Source organism: Drosophila mauritiana, chromosome 2L, assembly GCF_004382145.1.
Source record: "Drosophila mauritiana strain mau12 chromosome 2L, ASM438214v1, whole genome shotgun sequence".
Classification (NCBI taxonomy): domain Eukaryota; kingdom Metazoa; phylum Arthropoda; class Insecta; order Diptera; family Drosophilidae; genus Drosophila; species Drosophila mauritiana.
In genome coordinates, this window is record NC_046667.1 from 19,096,919 (window position 1) to 19,117,854 (window position 20,936).

At 45.5% G+C, this 20,936-nt stretch overlaps 7 protein-coding genes and 1 long non-coding RNA gene across 12 annotated transcripts; 4 read left to right on the forward strand and 4 right to left on the reverse strand.

Moving 5' to 3' along the window:
* The first annotated feature begins 144 nt into the window (after positions 1 to 144).
* Positions 145 to 1,806, forward strand: LOC117148702. The gene has a single exon (XM_033316249.1). It carries the CDS (start codon positions 1,007 to 1,009, stop codon positions 1,673 to 1,675), a length of 669 nt encoding a protein of 222 aa, XP_033172140.1. The 5' UTR covers positions 145 to 1,006; the 3' UTR covers positions 1,676 to 1,806.
* An 887-nt stretch (positions 1,807 to 2,693) lies between these two features.
* On the forward strand, positions 2,694 to 4,136 carry LOC117138063 (cytochrome b561 domain-containing protein 2). Its single transcript, XM_033299890.1, has 3 exons — positions 2,694 to 3,238; positions 3,304 to 3,496; positions 3,767 to 4,136. The coding sequence occupies exons 1-3, from the start codon at positions 2,933 to 2,935 to the stop codon at positions 4,075 to 4,077; spliced, it is 810 nt and encodes a 269-aa protein (XP_033155781.1). The 5' UTR covers positions 2,694 to 2,932; the 3' UTR covers positions 4,078 to 4,136.
* A 527-nt stretch (positions 4,137 to 4,663) lies between these two features.
* LOC117138074 (protein spitz) lies at positions 4,664 to 14,038 on the reverse strand. 3 transcript variants are annotated; one of them, XM_033299909.1, is made up of 3 exons: positions 13,920 to 14,038; positions 8,333 to 8,528; positions 4,664 to 5,985 (listed from the first exon to the last, which is right to left on the reverse strand). In XM_033299909.1, exon 3 carries the CDS (start codon positions 5,761 to 5,763, stop codon positions 5,059 to 5,061), a length of 705 nt encoding a protein of 234 aa, XP_033155800.1. In that variant the 5' UTR covers positions 5,764 to 5,985; positions 8,333 to 8,528; positions 13,920 to 14,038; the 3' UTR covers positions 4,664 to 5,058. The 3 variants fall into 3 exon arrangements, with proteins under 3 accessions (XP_033155800.1, XP_033155811.1, XP_033155792.1); XM_033299920.1 differs by lacking the exon at positions 13,920 to 14,038 and adding an exon at positions 9,261 to 9,339; XM_033299901.1 differs by lacking the exon at positions 8,333 to 8,528.
* LOC117138085 lies at positions 12,103 to 13,651 on the forward strand. The gene is made up of 2 exons (XR_004459178.1): positions 12,103 to 12,445; positions 12,638 to 13,651. It is a non-coding gene; the product is annotated as an uncharacterized LOC117138085 (long non-coding RNA).
* Positions 14,039 to 14,561: 523 nt separating the features above from the next.
* On the forward strand, positions 14,562 to 15,890 carry LOC117147255. Its single transcript, XM_033314079.1, has 2 exons — positions 14,562 to 14,738; positions 14,800 to 15,890. The coding sequence occupies exons 1-2, from the start codon at positions 14,562 to 14,564 to the stop codon at positions 15,766 to 15,768; spliced, it is 1,146 nt and encodes a 381-aa protein (XP_033169970.1). The 3' UTR covers positions 15,769 to 15,890.
* Positions 15,850 to 17,174, reverse strand: LOC117147264 (probable phosphomevalonate kinase). The gene is made up of 2 exons (XM_033314092.1): positions 16,842 to 17,174; positions 15,850 to 16,751 (listed from the first exon to the last, which is right to left on the reverse strand). The coding sequence occupies exons 1-2, from the start codon at positions 16,913 to 16,915 to the stop codon at positions 16,256 to 16,258; spliced, it is 570 nt and encodes a 189-aa protein (XP_033169983.1). The 5' UTR covers positions 16,916 to 17,174; the 3' UTR covers positions 15,850 to 16,255.
* Positions 17,175 to 17,406: 232 nt separating this feature from the next.
* On the reverse strand, positions 17,407 to 19,124 carry LOC117150381 (E3 ubiquitin-protein ligase Hakai). The gene is made up of 3 exons (XM_033317244.1): positions 18,761 to 19,124; positions 18,116 to 18,630; positions 17,407 to 18,046 (listed from the first exon to the last, which is right to left on the reverse strand). The coding sequence occupies exons 1-3, from the start codon at positions 19,122 to 19,124 to the stop codon at positions 17,555 to 17,557; spliced, it is 1,371 nt and encodes a 456-aa protein (XP_033173135.1). The 3' UTR covers positions 17,407 to 17,554.
* A 523-nt stretch (positions 19,125 to 19,647) lies between these two features.
* On the reverse strand, positions 19,648 to 20,852 carry LOC117150733 (proliferating cell nuclear antigen). Of its 3 annotated transcripts, none has more exons than XM_033317766.1 (2): positions 20,686 to 20,852; positions 19,648 to 20,465 (listed from the first exon to the last, which is right to left on the reverse strand). In XM_033317766.1, exons 1-2 carry the CDS (start codon positions 20,791 to 20,793, stop codon positions 19,806 to 19,808), a joined length of 768 nt encoding a protein of 255 aa, XP_033173657.1. In that variant the 5' UTR covers positions 20,794 to 20,852; the 3' UTR covers positions 19,648 to 19,805. The 3 variants fall into 3 exon arrangements, with proteins under 3 accessions (XP_033173657.1, XP_033173658.1, XP_033173659.1); XM_033317767.1 differs by having other exon boundaries at positions 20,694 to 20,786; XM_033317768.1 differs by lacking the exon at positions 20,686 to 20,852 and adding an exon at positions 20,545 to 20,670.
* Between the last annotated feature and the right edge of the window lie 84 nt (positions 20,853 to 20,936).

The following is a 20,936-nucleotide window of genomic DNA, read 5'->3' on the forward strand; positions in this document are numbered from 1 at the left end:
TGACTTGGTGACTGGCTGAGGTTCACCTGCCTGCCCAGACATTTGGCCCAAAGACATCAACAATGCTTCTATATTTTCAAGTAGGTGGTAACTTTTATCTGGTACGTGCGATTTTGCATTCCGATAAGGCGCCGACTTGCGCTGACTTGCGATCCGACAGGAGGACTACATGAGTATTATGTATATTATCAATAAGTGGAACACGAGTGGGCGAGCACTCGAGTGACGAGAGTCTAATTAATATTAATAACCCCTCTAAATTTAGCCCCCGGCTCATGACGTTTTCGGGGAATGGTCAACGTGAGTGCGATCGCATATTCGAGCGCCCGTGAATGCTAATCCTGCTTGGTGCCGAAAGCCCCGAAATCGATGCGTGAATGAATGGATGTCGATAAGGTCGATTAGATCTCCTCGCCCACGATACTGCGAACGTGTACATGCAGCCCGACCACTCAATAATATTGTATAATCCCTTAAGTCAACTGCATTAGAATGGGGCACCCAAAATGTGTCGCTGATAACCCGATAGCAAACAAATTGTATGCCAGTCTGGTGAAAGTCACAAAGCCATTGTGAAGGCAATAAAAACCTCAGTTCCGCATAGTGCCTTGTAATAGCTAATGCAGGGCGGATCGATAGTCGCAAGGGGCAGTTCTCATAAGGAAGAATCCTAAAAAATCCTTTGCATTGATAGCAAAAGGTTTTATCCCTAGGGATTACGATTAATAAGAATCCTTATAAAGGATATTCAAGTGATTCCTGCCAATTTTAATAGGAATTCAATATCTCATCTTATCCTAGAAATCTTATGAAACTAAGTTAAAATCAAACTAACAACTTTTGTAAAGTTAAACTACAATTCCCGTGAATCTTCATTAACAGTGTTTGTGAAATTAAAATTACTTATTTCTTGAAATTAAAATTACCAATATCTTGAAATTAAAATTACCAATTTCTTGAAATTGCAATTACAATTTTTGTGAAACAATTCTAAAGCAGCGCCACCATGAGCGATGAAAAATCAAAACCAACCTCAGTGCTGCAGCATATAGAATCGGCGCTATATGTGATCAACCAGCTGTGCATAGGATTCGTCACCATTTGGGTCAGCTGGACCTGTTTGCGCCAGGACCTCTCGGGCATTCGCCTGCATGCCTGGCTGGTTACCTTCGGATTTGTGTTCCTGATGGCCGAGGGAATGATGTGCTTCTACGACGGCAGCTGGCTAACCGTGCGTTACTCCCGGAAATACAAGACTGCCTTCCACGTGGTCCTTCAGATCCTTGGGGGCGGCATGGGCGTGGCCGGCTGTTTGATTCAACTAATACGTGACGATTGGTCAATCAGCGTCACGTTGCATGCTCGCCTGGGCTTCGCCGCCTTCGTCCTGTGCCTGATCTCTTTGCTGAGTGGACTTGTCGCCTTCCTGGCGAGATGCCTGAGCAGGACCATCTCACCCTTGGTCAACAAGACCTTCCATGTGGTCCTCAGCTTCGCCGCCTTCGTGATCGCCATGATGGCGCAGTTTTACGGATACACGCAGACTGGAATTTTCAGAGGACAAGGGCAGGATTTCGTTGTCCTCATGCAGGTCGTCACTATGGTCCTAATGGTCCTAACCAGCATTGGCGCCATTAAGTCGCTCTACCAGAAGATTGGTAGCCTGGCCAGTTAGGAACGCCTGCCGTTTATCCCTAATTCTGTATATAGTGCACTTAAGCTAAGCTAGACTATTTGCTATTTATATATTAAATGAATGTTATCATAAGGATAAATCAAATGACTAAGAGAGAAATAAAAAATGACTGCGACTTATTTACATTAAAATATATCTTTTTTTTTTTGGGTTTTTCTCTAAGCTCCAAGAAAAGGATGTGTTTCACAACTTAACTAAAGCAAAAGACTGGGTTACTATTAAAAAATAAAATATGTCAAACAAGAATTACTTTCATCAGCTAAATAAATATTAAATATTTCGTTTTCTTCTTTTGGTAAGAGGAGGGGGCTTACGTAACGCCTTAAGCTACAAAAACGTAATTGCAAAAGATAAAAGCATACGCTCACTTGCAAAAGATAAATGTTATGGCACCCACAGAAGCATTTAGGTATGCAACATATTTTGAGGGGTTAGCATTCCCTCCAATTCTAAAGCTTTCTTTCTGGGTTTTTTATGTTATTAAAAAAGAAACTCTCAATAAAAAGCAACGTACTTTTAGGAAACAAACTCAGTAGCAAACATTACACAACATAATTTGTTGTTTTGCTTACTTTTCTTTCGATTTTAAAGGCCTTAATAAAAGTATAAGGCTTACATCTAATGTACCCTAGTTAATTACTGCAGCCATGTGCATTAATATAATTTATATAATTATATACCAATTTATTAAAGCTGAAGCTATATTTAAGCCGAACTGCCATCGCTGTTGCATTATATCTTTGTCTAGTGTTGATAAGTGCAAAGTGATACGATAGGTATATCGCAGCAAGACTGCGCGCCATCGAAAATTTGAAAAAGGCATACGAGCGAAGGTCTAGTTGCGGTTTGGCTGCACTTTGATAGCTTCCCGGAGCGTAAACCGATATGAATAGGAATGGCGAGTTAAATAATCTTGTGGTCAAGTCCAGTCAACTTGCAAATGACGCTGCAAGAATGGCTTCGCCAGTTGCTCATAAACATTCGACCAAATGGTTTGATTAACCAAGTTCATTGAGCGTATCGTATCGGGCGAATTCTAAAACTTTAATTGCTGTCGTAGCTTGAGCACACGTCTGGTTTTGCCCAATAATAAATAATTTGCCGCAATTTGTCTGTGAAAAGTGGCAGGCAGTATTATCAGTCGACAAATGTATGAATGTTAACACGAAAATAACATTATTCCAGAGCGCACTGATAAAGGCCCGCAAGTAAAAAACTGAAAACTGAAACTACACAATGTCCGAGAGTCAGCAGCCAGTGCTTAGTAGAACTCAGACATCCGCCGACTACGGCAGCACGATCCGGACGGAATCGCCACGCCGACCCACATTTATTCCGATTGAATATCCGCGTCGCTATTCGAAAATGGCCCACGGTACCCTGTCCGGCCACGAGGCCCAGAATCGCCTCCAGAGACTGGAGTACTTCCTCAACGTTCTCAACCAGATGTGCATTGGATTTATCACCATCTACATTTCCTACTTAACGCTGCGAACGGGGCTCTCGGGCACGGGTCTGCATGCCTGGCTGGTGACCATCGGGGTAAATAGTTGGGGATCATCATCACCGTCTAAACGGGCACTGAAGATCATCATTCCACACCACAGTTCTCCTTCTTCATGGCCGAGGGCGTCATGATCCACTACGGCGGCAACGTGCTGACAAATGGATACAAGCGCCAGACGAAGACCACCATCCACTGGGTGCTCCTCACTTTGGGAGGCGGTTGCGGGGCAGCTGGTGCCCTTATCAAGATGATTCAAAAGGGCTTTTTGCTGCAATCGACACATGGGAGACTGGGTGAGTACACGCAATGCCCATTAAATAGCAGCAGATACAGAAGAGTAAAATAGTGGGATAGAATTAGTTACAAGGATTCATTCCTTTGTGTTTCGCAGTCTAAGCTACTACTTAATTTATTATTTGTTGAACAAACGCCCCTATTTGCATATTAACTTTGACAGAAACGAAATATGTTATCGCCTTTTTACTACCTTTTTAGCGTACATTTGTTGATCCCCTAACATCTAACATCTCAGTTCGACTAACAGATTCGCTTTTTGCCAACAGGGATGACCGCCTTCGTACTGTGCATTCTGGCCATGTCCTCCGGCCTGGCGGCACTTTTCTCCGGCCGCATCAAGAAGCTAATCACGCCACTGCTGAACAAGGCGTTCCACAACTTCCTGGGATTCGCGTGCTTTGTGATCGCACTGGTGACTCAGTACTATGGCTACCAGACGGGCTACTTTAAGAGCCGCAGTGAGACCGATTTCCAAATCCTGATGAAGTGCCTCACCCTCATATCGTTGGTCCTGTCGAGCTACGGACCGATGAAGGCTCTCTACCAGAAATGCAAAAATATATCCCAACAGTTTTAGATAGGATGAAAAGAATCACTCGAATGTACGTAGATAAATAAATGTAATTTTTTCTAAAACCCCATTTTTTCGACCTATCCAACTACACCTAAAACAACTCACAATTTTATAACTGATTATTGGTACAACGTGCAATCCATAAACATGACTAAGTATTTTAACAATGCCTCATTAGGGAAAACCCGGTTAACCAGCGGTCAGACTTTCAACGTCTGGTACTCCCCTGTAAAAGTTATAGAACCCCCGTTAGATTGACAGCTGATAAGGTCTGAAAAAGTAATGAATCGACTATTAGATACACTGCAATTTGGTTAAATTTAAGTTGAACCACTCACTCAAAAAGCCAGCATTTGAATTAATCAATCAAAATGATGATCACCTGATAATTTTAGTTATACAATTATTTATTTTCCTATAACATAGAAAATCATTAAAAATCCAAAACCTGTCCTGGTTTTTTATCTGATCGGTTTGTGACACTTGAAGGCCGCATAATTGATAGTAACTGTCCCAAATAAGTCCAAACTTTTGAAACCCCGTGAAAAGAAGATCTTGACTTCCGGCACTTTAAATTAAAAACCTTGTGTTTTGCATGGTGCAGTTTCGTATGTTTATTTAGAAAATCCATATCATTTCTCTTAAATCTCTCGCAATAAATAATACTTGGCGCGTGTGTCGCGTTATGTGTGTGATACGTATATCAGTTAGCAATAATAATAAATAGCTAGCGTTAGGTATTAAAATTCATAGTCAATTGGGTAATACAAGGCTGTCTGGCTTTAAAATCCCTTTCTGGGTAACTTTCGGTAAGAGAAAGTGAAGATCTCTGTATAGAATCGGGTGAACAGATCTTTAGCATGCGGTAGGTAAATAGGAGTTATCAGCTATCGACTAAAGCCCAGTTAAGAATTGTGTGTTGGGCAAGGCATATTCGAAATTCGGCTTTCTATATATTTCCATAGTTTCCATAGTTCGCTCCGCTCACAGCTTGTTGCTGCGTCGAATGGCGAAGGACATAAGCGCGTGCTCCAGGCGCATGTGGTAGGGTAGCTTGCGCTCCGGAATAACTGGCTCCTGGCCATCTGGACAGCACCGGTTGCGGCAGCACTCGCACTGGTCGTCGTCATCGTCGTACTCCTGCTGCAGTTCCTGCTCCAGCTCGTAGGCCTTCTTGGCAGCCCGCTGCTCGAAGCGCAAATAGAAGGCCAGGCAGACAAACAGCATAAAGACCAGGGCACACATGGCTCCACTGGCAATGCTCGCCTTCTCCAGCATCGGACGCGGCCTCTTGGGCAGGTAAGTATTGTCGATCTCCTTATACTCGCACCGCTGTCCCATAAAGCCAATCGCGCACTCGCAGCTGTAAACCGGTAGATCGGCAATCTTCACCGCAAAGCAATGGGCATCGTTCAGACAGTACCACGCATCGAAGGTCTCCGGACATTTGTAAGTGGGGAATGTAATATTGGGCCTGGGCGTGGTCGTCGTGGTGGTGCGCATCGTGGTGCTACTAGTGACTGGAGCCTGGGTCGGCGGCAATGCCGTGCCGGACATGGACGAGGAGATCGAGGAGCGCGGCTTGGGCACCGTACGGCTGGAGCAGGCCTCGACGTGCCACGGATGCGCCAGACAGCCGATCAGTACCAGGGCAACCAGCCCATGTTGTACACTCATTGTGGAATGCATTACAATTTGTAGCTTTTTGGGTATCGGCTCGTTCGTTTTTGGCGTGCAACGTTTGGTTGTTTAAAAGCTTAAGAATACTAAAACTAGTGACTATCACATAAATAAATTAGAATATTCGTTGTCCGCTGCTAGGGCGTCGTCAGATCTCTTTGGAATTGGTTTTCTCTACATAGGCATGCTGCTGGTGGAACGTAAACGTTGAGTTAGGGGAGGTGTGTGTATCTGTGAGGAAGATAGAAGGACATTAGTGGCCAGTAGTCTCCAAGCACCATCGAGGGTATTTAACTCTTAAACTGTGTACTCAACAGAAGGGGGAAGGAAATCAAACTGCGTGAAATCATAATTATATATGCATGTATTTATAAAAGTATAAACTATACTAGATCGCTGTGAATAGTTATGTTACAATCAGCTAATTTTACTCCTTTCTTCACTTCCAATTCACTTTCGGTTTAAAATTTCATTTACGTTGTCTCCCGTTGATTATCCTAGCTCATCAAAGCTGGCTGTGATATGCGTTGGGTATCCATATCACAACCACTTGATGAGGCTTAGATAATCAACATCGTACGGGTGAGGAGCAGTTTCCTCAACTTCATGAATTAGTAACAGGGTTAGTAACAATATTGCACCGCATGTGTGTGTAGTCAGTTCGATAGGGCCCTAAGTCGGAGTCGGAGGTGCCAGTCCACCAGTTGAGCCATTTTTCGGTGCTGTGGCATGCATCTGTCCTCCGTCGTTCCGAATTCAGATCTCTGTTAGCCGCGTTTCTTTTCAGATTGCATTTCACTACAAATATTCTACAGATTTGAGGCGGACGGAGTGTGTTTTATTTATGATGGGCGTGTGAATTATGTGGCGGGAGGTATTATCATGATTTGATGTACGATACATTACGCTAAGCTCATCAAAGCTGGCTGTGATATGCCGCGCAAAGCGGAGATGCATTTCACAACCACTTTGAGAGCCCAGCATGAATGCGCCAATATAGTTTTATTGATTGAGGTTTCGGGATACTTGACTGCGGGAGTTCAGAATTTTCAATTTTGGTTTTCATGCTCATGTAATGATATAAACAAAATCAGACACTTGTTACCGTTTTAATACTTCTTGTGTTCAATTATGCATTTTTGTTTGTGGAATTTTAAAATTGTGATTTTTTTTGCTTTGAGCATCGCGTCGCTCCTCAAAGCTGGCTGTGATATGAATAGGCATAAAAAGGCAAACATTTCACAACCACTTTGAAGAATGACACAATTCTCCTGTTTCGATTCGACGAGAGCCGAGGTTCAGATTCAGATTCAGATTGAGACCCGTCTTCTTCTAGAGTCTTTTTGCAACGTTCTCACGGCCGTCGGCTTTGAGCCTTGTACTTTTTTGCAGCCACGGCACAATAAACAAATATGAAAAAAGTACGAAAATAAATAAATGCGACGACGAGACTACAACACGATGATAATGACGATCATGAAGACGACGACGATAATGATGATTATGATGAAGAGACTACTGGTACTGGTGATACGCAAATGTGGATTGCTATGAATGGCGACAGATCGAGCGCGAGTGAATGGGACAAATTTCGTACATTTCTACGCTATAGACTGGCCATTGTTTCACCAACAACAACAACAAAATTCAACAGGCACACACACACAACACCGAAGAACAACACTGAAAGAGGGCAAAAAGCAATGCACCCTAAATAATTATAATAAAAATGTAAACATAATTTTGGCGCCAGCCTTTGGAAATTTGACGCCAAATTTGTTTTCAGATGATTTCTGAGTTCGAGTTCTGGAATTCAAACTGATAAGAAATGCAAACGAAGAATAACAAAACGGAAGAACACGACCGAAACCAGCGAAAACAGTTGATCCTCCAGAAGATCATTTAAGAAATCGATTTTATCGAAAAATTATAAATGCTTTAATGACCAAGTTAACTACACTTTAAAATGTGAGCAAAACAAACCTTTTTTTTATATGAAAAGAAGAATGCTGTTCACCATTTCGAGCGCCCACTGCTGTGCAATGCAAAAACAGTTATACATTGGGTGTGGGGACTTATTTATGTATTAGAATGCTTTTACGGTTAACAATTGCTGCACTCTCTACTCTCTCTTTCTCGCTACCGCGCGGCAAGCGACAGCGGGCAGCTTATTAAAATTTCCGTTATAAAAATTAAATCCACCGCCGCCGCTTTTATGTTCATGAATACATGTGATACGTTCGTTCATGTGTATACACATGTAAGTGCGTTTGTGTGCGAGAGGAAGTCGAAGTAAGGTAATGAGCGTAAAGTCAAGTTGAATAGCCATATAAAATGCGGTGAACTTGCGAGCGTGTAGGTCAAGATCAGCGTCGGCCGTTTATAATATTTTGTTGGTTTTCGCAAATAGCAATTGACGCAAGTTCGATGATCTTGTAGTGCATTTCAATAATGGGGGAATGAGCCAACTAGCACGATAGCAACAGCAATATATACAAGCATCACAATAATTACAACAGCAACAACAACAACGATCAACTATATTAGAGTGTGGACGGCAAAAAGTGTGCATACATACATGACAACAACAACACCCGCTAATAAAAAATACTGTTGTGGCTGCTTCTTCTTCTGCTCTTGCGTCTTTTACAACTTCTTCAGCAAGCCAGTTGTTGTTGCTGTAATTTTCATGTTGCCTTGCTCTCTTTCATTCTTGGGCGTCGCTGCGAGTTCGTTGGCTCTTCTCGTTTCTGTATGTGTGTGTGTTTAGAAAACTGTAAGGAAAGCAAAGTGTGTGAAAAATATGGTTAAGGTAAAAAATGCCAATACAGGAACAACAACACAGCTCGCTCTCTTTTCTCTGCCTGCAGTTTCGAAAAAAAATTTACCGGTTTTTATGTTTTCGCAAAAAAAGCTCAAGAAACAAGTCCTACAAGTTTTAAATCGAGAGAGTAGAGAGCAGAAAGGCGTGAGAGCGCAAAGAAGGCGCATTTAGCAGAGACAACAACCTTTTGAGGTGTGTTGCGTATACGTGCATATTCGCACACACACACTACCAACGCTTCAGCTCTCGCTCTCTTTTTCTCACTTCGCCGTCTCACTCTTACTCCATGCCTTTCAAGGGGATAAATTATGTATGTATATATGTACCACGAATGTGTGTGTGCGCGGGAATGTTGTGAGGAATTCTAAGAATTTTGCGCAAGCGACAAATGAATCGGGGCGCGGACCACACATACATATATGTATATTCCAAAACCAAACAAAAGTTTTAATAGTTCAAAAAGAAAATTATGCGTCGCTATGCGAGAAGCGCCAGAAGCCGAAAACGAAATATATCACACCAACACAAACACAGGGAAAGCAGAAAAGACGCAGAAGATGGGAAAATTGGAAGATAGCGCGTGTAGGCGTTAAAACCTCTATTTTGTTTGCCCAACAACATAGCTAAATTAAACACTGCTCACTAAAACACCAATTCACTTTGCTTTATCTTCACAAATTACCAACTGTTTGCATTTTAATTTGGACAACATTAGTGCAGAACGCCGACGACGCACACCGCGCACACGAAAAAACACAACCGCACCGCCAAAGATTCGAAAACCGAATGCCGAACAACAACAAAATTGGTTCTGAAGATGGAGGTGTTTTCAGCAGAGCGAGATTCTCTCGCTCTCGCTGAGAGGGAGAGAACGAGAGCGGCCAAGTCTCTCCTCTAAAAATGCGGCATAATAACAACAATGCGGCTTTCGAGCTCATGTTGTATGTAGTTGTTGTATACCCGTTACTTGGAGAGTTAATTGGGTATACGGTGATGGGCCCTTAGCCAAAGTATTTTTCAAACATACACTTTGCATAACTACTTAAATACACCTCAGGAGGTACTTTATTCGTTTACATCTTAAAACAATATTATTCTATTAATGTCAAGCCACACAATACAAAATGCAATGGGAATCAATAAACCATAGCTTTCATTGGATGGTACCATTGGACTAAAGGGTATATCTGAGTGGTTACGCTCCGTAAAAAGGGCGCTTTCTTGTTTTGTTTTTGTTTTGGTGTTGCCAGAAGATTTCGCACGATGTAGGATCAACATGTTATTGACACGACGCCGCCGACGCCGCCACTTTTAAGCTTGGCGGAGCGAAAGGCACACAAACAAGAAGCGACGCAGAGCGGCGGTGCAAAAACACAAAAAATAAAAGGAAAAATGCGCTCGAGAGCGGAGGGCGTGGCGGTGCGCAGAGGCGGGGCAGGTAGCCGGACAAACAGGACGAACAGGATGAAACCCAGACGAGTTCGGCCCCACTGCAGATTTCATGGAACTGGCCGAAGGTTGGGGATGCGGATGCGCAGGCGTGCAAGTAAACAACATTCCATTCCTCGGTAAATTTCTTCTGGCCGCTCGAGAAGCGCGCCAAAAATAAAGCCCTGACCGATGTCGTTGCCACAAATATTGCTATTTTGACTTTCCAGATTCTCGCGATTCAACGCCCCTTGAAATGGGAGCAACTTGCTGGAGATTCGCGATTCAGGGCTGGAAGAGGGTTTCTCCAAGAACTGCACATTCACTTAAAAGTATGGTAAAAAGGTGTGCTACAGCTCTAAGAGCTCCCCAGTGGTAACTTTATGTTATTAACTTACATATTTATTTTATGTATATATTCTGGGTAAATCCTTACGAGATCTATAACATTTGGGGCGCCGTTGTCACAGGCAAGTCTTCGTTGCAATCGCAACATCGATGTCATCGATGTTTTCGAAAAATCACAAACATCGATGTTTTTTGAGGAATCATCGGTCTTTCTCCGCCTCTAATTTGGCGGATTCAACCTATGTACATGTACTACATGTATGAAAGCGGCACAACTACCCGTTTCCGGTGGGCAGTCGGTCCGCAATGTGGGCCGCCGACACCATTCCACAGCCAATTGACGTCACAAGCGACACAACAGCAACAACCTGGCACACGCTTTCTGGGTTATGTCGGAATGCATCAAAAAGCGGGAGAAAAGCAGAAAAAGGTAGGAAAAGAAAGAAACCAAGAGTCACCCGGATGGCAATTCGATTGCGGAGAGATTTGGACAATCAATCGGCTTAGTTCACAGCCCAGCGGGACGGGACTCAGTGCCACAGGTTCAACTGTACAATAATACCAAGAAGATGACGACGATGACGATGACGATGATGATGGGGGATGGGCGATGGGCAAAATGTTAATGGATTGCCCTAGGACCTGCCCTCATTCCGTTTGCCATCTTCGTCGCTTCGCTTCTGCATTTGTGCATTCCCATTCCCAATCCGATTCCCCCATCAAGTTGCGCTTCTCTGCCACACCGCCTTTCTGCCCCTTTTGCGGTGTTCTGTTGCTTTGTTGATGTTACAATTGTTGCACTTGTTGTGTGCGGCTTAGGACGTTGAACCACAGCCGGCAGAAATGCAGAACTGCACGCAACTGAGTGGCAAGTGTACAGCTGCGGTCACAGCACTAGCAATGCTTTGCGAAGGATTCCTCCAGACCGCTGGATAATTGGTTTTCTTACGCGTAATTTGGCCAACATTAGTTAGTTGATATCTGCAATCTAAAAGTTACGAAGCAACGGTGTTCGGAAAAGCCCTAGAAACATGTAATTACCCAACTGTATGTATAGTGCCCAATGTTTGCATTTTTTCAGTGCATTCTTGCAATTTGCTAACATTTTTACCGCCGTCGCTGCCGTATGCATTTGTATACTCATTCGGAAAGCCAATTCTAAGGCAATGCTAGTAAAATCAATAAACAACATTACTGTCAGGCACACATACATATGCATATTTATTGGATGTCCGGTTGAAACGATGACGATGAAAGGTCACGACGAAGAATTTTTCGCCAATTGCCTGGTGGGTCGCACAGTCTGGGTCGCGAGACGTCTGACTAGACAACATGCAAATAGTAACGGTAATCATTAGACGCACACACTCGCACCTATTTGCATGCACACTCTCTCTGGCTGTGGTTCTGGTCTTGGGCCCCCATATTTCATCTCTCTCGCGGCCGCACTCTCTTTCTCTCACCATTTTCTATGCTGAGTTCGACGGCCTTCTTACGTAAAATCAACAACAACGCTCTGCGGTATTTCTCTTCTAATAAGCGGGCGCTTGGGGCTTGGGGTTGGGGGGATGTGCACTCGCCGACAGAGTTGCCATATCTAGCCAGATATCAAACTCGTTTTCACTGTTTTGGCTCCATACACACACACACACGCATGCACCAATGTGAGTGTCTTTGCAACTGTACAAGAACAATAAGTAGGGGCAGCATAAAAGCAACAACACACGGCGCAGACGCCAAGCAAAGGCTCCCCCTCCCAACGCTCCACTCAATGTTTGTCTGTCTGTCCGGAACGTCTGTTTATGTATGCTTTAGGCGTACACATGCATGAGTGTGAGTGAGCAATTTTTATTTTTCTGAATGTAAAGGAAGTGGCACGTACTGTACTACTCAACTCACCGCTGCCGCAACAACAAGAGCAGTGACAGCCGGATCAGGCTGGGAATTCGAATAAGAGCGGAGCGCGTCGCATTCGGATGTTCCGATTCCGCATCGTTCCCAGCCGCAAAGCGGTCAGCGTTCCAATGCCAACAGCACAGTGGTTGCGATGCGAAAAGTAACGTGCTACGGAACCGAAACTCGCGGATGATCGTAAGTGGGAGATATGTACGTGGGATAAGAGCGAAAGTAAATGGATATCCGATTTGCAAAAGGATATTTTATTAATTTAAAATGTTTAAAATTTCAAAAATTAGCAAACAAAACTACGATCATTACAAAATTCATATTTGCTATGCGTTATGAACGTTTGAAAGTTATTAAACTTTAAATATTTTTTAAAAGATGCTCATTTAGGATCGATCCATTGTGCAGCGAGATGAGCGGAACGAAAGGCGAAAAGGAGAGCGCTGCTGGTTTGCGTCTCCGCTGTGCGGCAGGCAGACAGACAAGACGCCGCAATATTATAAACAGGAAATGGAATTTACCCACACGGATGCAGCGCGGTGAAGTGTGTGCCTGTGTAAATTGCTGATGAGCCGACAAACGGACGTGGTGCTCAATTGACAAATGAGCACGAGAGAAACAGGCAGAGCATAGCACACCGCCGAATGAGCGAAGGAGAAGGCGAGAGCGCGCTTACAAAGTTGATTGAAATCAATATACGTACATACACATGTGCATGTACACACATAACGTGCCGGTGTGAGTGTGCTAAGACCGCTCGTGGAATGTTTGAAAAACGCGGTCAAGCGACGGGAAGAGCAAGAATGTTGAACTCTGGAAGTGGGAAGAAGTTTCTGTAAATAGAAGCGAGGTGGAGGGGGCTTTTGCACCTGCCACGCCCAGCTGCCCCTGGAATCAATTAACATGTTGCACAACTGCAGCGGCTCCTATGTACATAGTGCATATATGTATTGTGATACAGTGACTTACGCACACAGAGGTGCAATTGCAGATGGCGACGAGTGTAGCGTGTAGTTTTTTCTCGGAAATGAGCAATGAATGAAATTCGGTTGTTTTCAGCGTGTACTCACACACACACGAACGCACATGCATACACTCGCAATTTGGAGCAAGAGAGAAAGTCTGCACGACATGCGCTCTGGCATTTGTGTGTATACAATTTGTTTACTTTTTGCGCTACAATTGGCAAATAAAACAATAGCGCAATTTTACGCAGCATTTTAGCTTACTAACCCACATTGATGGCTTCACAAAGCGAGCAAAATAAATTGTCTTCATAATTCAAAAAAAATATTAAGTAAAACTAAGCAGAAAAAATGTCGGCAAAAAACAAGGCGCAGCTGTATTGTGCGCTAGTGTGTGTAAAAAGGAGACGGCCATAGAAAAAAAAAACACATATACACACAGGAGAATTTACTGCTGCTTGCGGCGCCCACACACACATACACAAAAACTCACGCCTATTTAGTACAGCAACTGCGTAAATTCAATAAAAATAGTCTTCTGGAGTAAAAAAAACTCAGCTTCCTGTCTTCATTTCCCCTTTTTTTCGGTGAAGGTACACAGTCACTACTGCTATGATTTTTAGCACACACACTCGCGCATTGTATGCATTTGGGTTGCTTTCATTTGGATGTTTATCACTTACTTTAGCACTTACTTTGGGATATAGCTCTTTGTTTGTTGCACTTTTTTGGCCTGTTTTTATGCCATTTTCTTTTTGAAAAACTGAAAGAGTACAATTCGTTGTGTCGCGTCTTAAATGAACAAGTGTTGCCAGACCTCGGCTGGAGGGTGGAGATGACACTATCGCGTGGCAGCATAAAAATCAGTGCTGTAAAGCGAAATTTAAAAAATATCAGGTTATTTGATTACTGAATTTTACATTTTCTTATGTACTATAAATAAAAATTAATTAATCAATTTAATTGAGAGGAGTATAACCCAAGGTGGCAAAAGGATCCACTTAAATATTGCATATTAAAGTTCTAAATATCCCAAAAGTTGTTTAATTTCTTTATATAAATTAGTAACGAGTCTTAAACGTATTAGCAACGTAAAACGTATTACTTAAAACGTATTATTAATAATGAAAGAACTAGTGATAAAATCCTTTTGTAATCACTGCATGATTTGGCTTGAAAATAGCTAGACTTCCGTTAACAATACTGTTTCCAGTAGGCATTTGCTGCTCTGGCAACTCCATGCGACGCCATTTCAAAACAAATGCGCGGCAACGATTTTATTTCACCCCGCAAAATTTAGTGAGAAGTCGCAAAATAAGTCAGATTATTTTATTAAAATGGGTGCAAAAGCAACGAAAATTGAAGGTGAATATCTGCCGGATACGCCGACACTAAACAAAATGCGCCTGGCCAGCGAAAAGCGAGAACAAATGGAAATGACGACGCCGAATCGAGAGCAAAACAACGCTTTGCTCGATCCTCGATCACCAAATGGCTGCCGCACGCCTTTAACCGTGAGTTTGTAGACACTGTAGACATCTTTTTGAAGGGTTAGTAATGATGGCTGCGGTGTAGTTCTTGCAGGCGTCAAAACCTCGCGTTGAGGAGGCGGAGCAGAATGTGACCACCAGTGAAAATGCCTTCTCCATGCTGCGAAAACGATTGCTTAAGGGCTTCTCCCTGAACGATCCTCGCTCTCCTCAGCTAAATCGCACTCCACTGGTCCTCGATGAGGTTCGTTCGCTTAATCTGGATGACACATTCGCTGATCTCTTCGTGGACACCAGGGTTGGGACAGCACAGAAAGCAGTGCCACCCACACCGCCACAAGTGGATTTGGAGGAGAGCTGCGATAGCTTTGGCACACCGCCGTCTGCTGCACACAACAATAGTTCCCTGGAGATTGTTTCACTGCCCTACGATCAGGAAGAAACATTGCCTTGTGAGCAACAGCTGCTGCCGTATCAGGAGCCGCATCTGGAGCAGGGTCAGGTGAAAATGGCCACGCCTCCGCCGGCTCAGCAGCCCCATGGTGATCCCCGCTCGCCGAGCCTGGGGGTCGATCGCACACCCATCATCTTCTGCGACGACGAGGAGGAGGAGGCACGCGAGGCCCAGATGCTGGAGCACATCTTGGAAACACTGACCCTGAATCTCAGCACTGGCAGCAGCATGGCGTCCTTTGCCGCTGGCGAGGAGCAGCTACCAGAAGTGCCGGCCAACAAACATCTGGAGCGAGTGCGTTTGGGTCACAAGCGTCGGGTGCCACCGCGCAAGCCCGCCAGAGCCAACAAGCCAAAGATCTATGTTGACCAGGAGGAGGGCTCCCCGATGCCCGAAGGATCCATTACGCCCAAGACAAACAGTACCCCCCTGTCCGCCCAAAAGCGAACTCCACTCAGTTGCGTTAAGAATAAGCCGCATCTGCGATCCCGTTCCACGGAAAAGGATTCTAAGAAGAATCAGATTCCGCCCGCGCAGAGCTTCAACGATCAACTGCGGCTAATCTCTGGCGCCGAGGGATTCGGCGGACCCGTTTACTAACACAGCTTAGTAGCTACAATTGCCTTATGTCCACCTAAACCCACCAAATCATACTCTTCTCTCACGACATACTTTTATTACTCATCTTTTAATAAATCATTTTATTAGTTTGCTTGCCAGTACATTGTGCACATATATTGATGGATGAAGTTTGCTCATGAGTATTCACTCTAGTCTTCTTACATTTGGAAACCGGACTGTTTATTCTTGGAGTAACCTATTACCGTAAATCAGCGACATATAGTTTGTATATCCATTGAATCCATTAAGTCTTAAACGTTACACTTTAGTAAAACCACCACACAAGCTCTATTTAGTTACTAAGAGTATTTCATAGTACTATTAGGTACGTAACTTCATTCTTGCCTAGTGTATTGCATAACCTACGCTATTTGTGAGGACCACTTTAGGCGATAAAAGGGACCGGAATACGTGATATATCAAAAATACATTTGTTCAAAGCATGGTGAGCCGAGAAGCCCAAGCTCTAGCTATACTGCAGCTGCAGCCTGTCCAGCAGATGGTCGATGGCCTCCTGGTCGAGTTCCTCATCGTTGGCCAGCACCAAGTCGAAGCCGTCGGCCAGGTCATCCAGATCGCATTCGGAGGGCACATCGTCTATGCCCGCGGTAAAGCTCCATCCCCGTGCACACCGCGTTTCTGGACGGGATGTCAGACGCAAGGTGATGACCCTTTCCGGCCCGTAAGTCTCCCGGAACCACCTGATGTCGTTCTTGCGCCGCACATCGCTGACCAGAATGTAGGGCGTCTGCTGGCGACTCAGTGCCTCCTCCATAGCCGCGCGGCAGAAGTAGCCGTAGTCCTTGGCCCGAACCTCGTCGCTCCACACGATCATGTCGCGCCGGTACTTCTCCTTGTAGGGTCCATCGCTGAGCAGGGCGTCCAGGTCCAACTGCAGCTTGCGAGCCCACTCCGACTTGATGGGCTCCGAGATTCGTACGATTCGCGATCGGGAGCCCAATCTGAAATGGAATTTGATTTTAGTTGTCCGAATATTTCTGCAGTAGCCAGTGCAAATGTAATTTCTACTACTAGCATTGGACTGCACCCACCTCCGCTGCAGCCTCTCGGATATGTAATCCTTGCCGCACTTTCGCTTTCCGCTGATCAGTACAATTTTCAGCATTTTTGTGGCGCAACTTTCACTTTTGATCGCCCACTTCTTTCACAACCGCTGCTTCTCCTGCTGCTTCTGCTTGTGGCCTCGATTTCCCAAGTTCTGCGCTGTGCTCATCAGATACTGGATGTGGTTGTGTTCTCCCTGGCCCTTGCCACTTGACTCCGGCACTCCGGCCCGTTGTGTTTATGCTAATGCTCCATTCAAAGTCTGTGCTCCAAGTCGGATTTGTTTACCTTTTGTATCTCGCTGGCCCAGCAGCCAGCTGGAAAGCGTATCGTTATCGATAGGCGGTCAATCGAGCGGGTTTTTTAAATTTAATTCAGCTCGAGTGGTAGCCGTATCGTCATCGATAAGGCGGTCAATCAAGCGGGATTTTTGAATTTCTTTCAGCTTGAAGGAAAAAGGAATAATAAAATATAATTTTATTAGCAATGCTAACCCCCTCTTTGACCAAATTAAGAATTAAGTTCAGCCCAAGTTTTAAAACCAGAGTAGTATTTATTTTAATGTTCGGGTTGGCCTAACCCGTAAAATATCTTTAATAGTTTTCAGTTCAGCTTAACATACATTTGTTCACTTAATTAAAAGCCTGCGTGCCTGCGTTAAATCGTCTACCCTGGTTACTAGCCCCTCGCTTTCGTCCCCCTATCTGTAGTATTGCGACTGCTGCCAGTTGCCACTCGAGCCACCAGTAGGCGCGTCGGCGGAGCCTCCAATCAGGGCACCTGGGCCAACAGCGGGATGGCTGCCACTCGGATTGGCGGGCTGTGGGGCTGTTGCTGCCCCGCCAACGGGTGGCCCAGAACCCGGATTCCCGACCGCGCTGCCGAAGGAGGCGAGCACGCTGCTGTAGTAGGAGGCATCCGCCACCGACTCGGACTGGTGGGGCGTGCCCTTCTTGAGCGTGTGGTGCAGCGAGGCCTTGCCCTGGTGACAGTCCTGCGCATTGGCGTTGTTGATCCTGGCCAAATTGGCCAGCGTGAGCGTCGAGTGGCCGCCGTGTATGGCGTTTTGGGCGGCGGCGGCGGATCCTGGTGGCGGTATACTACCGATACCGCCGGTCAGTGGCAGCCGCGACAGGACGGGACGGGACGCAATGGAGGCGGAAACGGATATGGGGACAGACGACTCGGAGAGCTGCAAGGGGCAAGCGGTTGTTTTTTATAGACAGGACAGCTTAGTTTAGGAGCCATAGCTACCACTCGCCTTGCGCTGCTTGTGCAACTCCAGGCCCAGACCGACGCCGCCCAGATCCGTCATTTTTGGTTGCTCCGCCATGGCTGACAGCTGCGGCTGCAACGGTGGCGGCTGCGGCGCCACATGTCTGTGATTGATGTGCGCCTGCAGGTCGCGTTGCGAAAGGTAGGTTCTCCGGCAGCCGGAGCTGCCGTAGCGACTGCCGCCGTGCGTGCACATGAACACGGTGCCCAGGCCGCTCTGCTCCACGCGCAGCACTTTGTCCGTGCAGCGGGGACAGCTCTTGATGGGCTCGGCGCGGGCGCACTTGAGGCAAAAGACATGCTTGCAGGGTATCATGCGGCCGTAGACGAGGATCGGCTTGTCGCACTGATCGCAGCAGTGGATCATCGGGTTCAGCACCTTCTCGCCGATCAGGCTGACCTTGTGGTTCCACTTCAGGCGCAGCATCGGCTCCGGCGGTCCGCGCGAAAGCGTGGTGAAAGTGGGCGCCTCCAGCTGCGATATGTCCGCCTCCATGTCGACTGCGCGGACGAGAGATAGCGAGATAGTTTTGTTACATGCTTCAAGTTTGGATACCAAGGAATTGGTCAAGCCAAGATGCTAATTAAGTCAACTATCTTGGGCAACCATTCAGTAGGGAAGGTGACTCACTTGTTTGGCTCAGCACGGGCGGTGGCACTTGCTGCAGGACCTGTGGCTGTTGCGTCGCTGGAGTCATGTCTCCGCTGGCGGCGACCACTCCTGGCGCAGCGTGCGGCAGGGGCTCCTCCAGCGCCGCGGGCGTTTCCAGGTCGCCCTCCTTGTCGAGCTCCTGCATGACCGAGTCCTCGGAGGCGTCCAGTCTTCCCGGGCTGTCCTCCAGGGCTGCACAGCTGCTGGCCGCCAGGGCTGCGGCGTCGGCGATGCTGCTGTCGTCTATTTTCTTGCCACGACCGCGTCCTCGGCCACGTCCACGCCCGCGAGCCCTGGTGCCACGCCCTCGTCCGCGGCCGCGCTTCACTTCCTCGGTGTCCATGGTTCACTGATAATTGCGTGGGATTTTATGCCGGTTTTTAAGTTTTTCGGTTTTTGTTTAGCTCCGCATTTGCGTTTGGCCAGGGTTGTCAGCTGTTCCCACAGACGTGAAGTGGTTTAGGGTGACCAGTCTGCGCCTAACAACACTGGCCACCAAAAGATCCGGCATCTCTGGCCAGTTTAAAATACAATATTTTTACTTGTTTATTTTCTTCCATTTTTTTAAAATATTTTTGAACTTATTTGAGTTCATTAAAAATCATTAAAAAACAAAAATTTGTATAATTATAAGCATATATTTAACTGTTTTTGTATCATATAAATAGCTTACTAATTTCGTTTGTAGCTTCAAAATTGAAAAACTGAAGTGTTCGAAATAGAAAATGTGAAATCTGCAATAAGTTTACCTTAAAGAAATTCGAGCATTAAAACTTAATAATAACATAATAATAATTAATAACAAGGTTCAAAATGAATTTTTTCGTATATTAATTTGATTTTGTGATTTTTTTTAATTACAATTAAATATTTTTTATTACTAGGTATATTTTTATACTGAGCTTTAAAAAAATGATTTTTGGTATTTGTTGCCTAAAAATAAACGAATCCCCTTTCCTTATGCTTTAAGTTGCGCTCAAATTTATGCAATAATTTGATAAGGAGTGCTTCAGGAGTGCTTCAGCTAGAAATCGGGTTCATTCACCTTGGGTGCAAGGTAGTATCGAATGTGGCCGTAATCCTCGATGGGATACTCCACCAGGAGTGGACGCTCCTCGGACAGGTAGAGCTTGACGCGATCTGCCAGCGGAGTGGCCTTGGTGAAGGTGTTGAGGTAGCGACCGGCGAAGGACTGGGTCACGGGCTCCTGCACCTCAATGCTCACGTCCATGGCGGTGCCCGCATTCAGCTGTATGTTGGCCGTGCCCAGATCTCCCTTGGCAGAGAACCTGATGCCCTTCGAGGAGCAGGCGATCGTCAGGGACTCGTCGAACATGCTCATGTCCCGGCAAATGCGCGCGAACTCTGACGACGGCAACTGGATGTAGCAGGTGTAGTCCTTTTTCGGAATCTCCATGTGGTCCTGGTCCAGATTCAGGAGCTTCAGTTCGTAGTCCGCCGTGCGTTCCTTGCCATCCGACTCGAAGCTGAGCGTAATCTTCTCCGGCCTGTCAACGGCCTTTATGGTGACCGCATCGTCGCTATTGGCGCACTTAAGCACCTTGCCCAGGGATTTCAGATCCAAGCCCAGCGAGACATTGCGATCACAGTGGAACTTTTCAAAGCAATCCGAAGCCAGACTTAGAGCCACCAGCGAAACGTGGGAGTTGTCCATCGATTGCAGCTGGAATATAGAGTTGCAAAAGCTTTATTCCTTAACTCAATTTTTCCTTTTCACAAATATGTACGTATTTATTTTCTATCTCTTTTGTTTCTTATGTATCTATATGTGTGCAGTTGTAATATTGCTATTTAAATGAGGAAGTTCGAACTCCCAATGGGACTACTTAACAGCTTTTATGGGAATTCGAACAAACTGGGAGATTAAGGGTGCTTCTCTTCACCTCCAGACCATTGTCACTGCAGTCCAGTGTTCCCTGGGCGATGATTTCCTTCAGCGCATCGACGACCTTCTTCAGCAGCAAAGTTTGACTCAATCGCGCCTCGAGCATTTTAACAATTTTCAAAATTGACAGTCGCTGTCCCGTTAAATTCACAATTGGAAATAAACAAAATGAAGCCAGTCAGCTGTTTCGCTGCAAGCGTAGAGATGCCGGACTGCTGCGGTGCGAAGAACAAGGCTTGTTACGTTAGT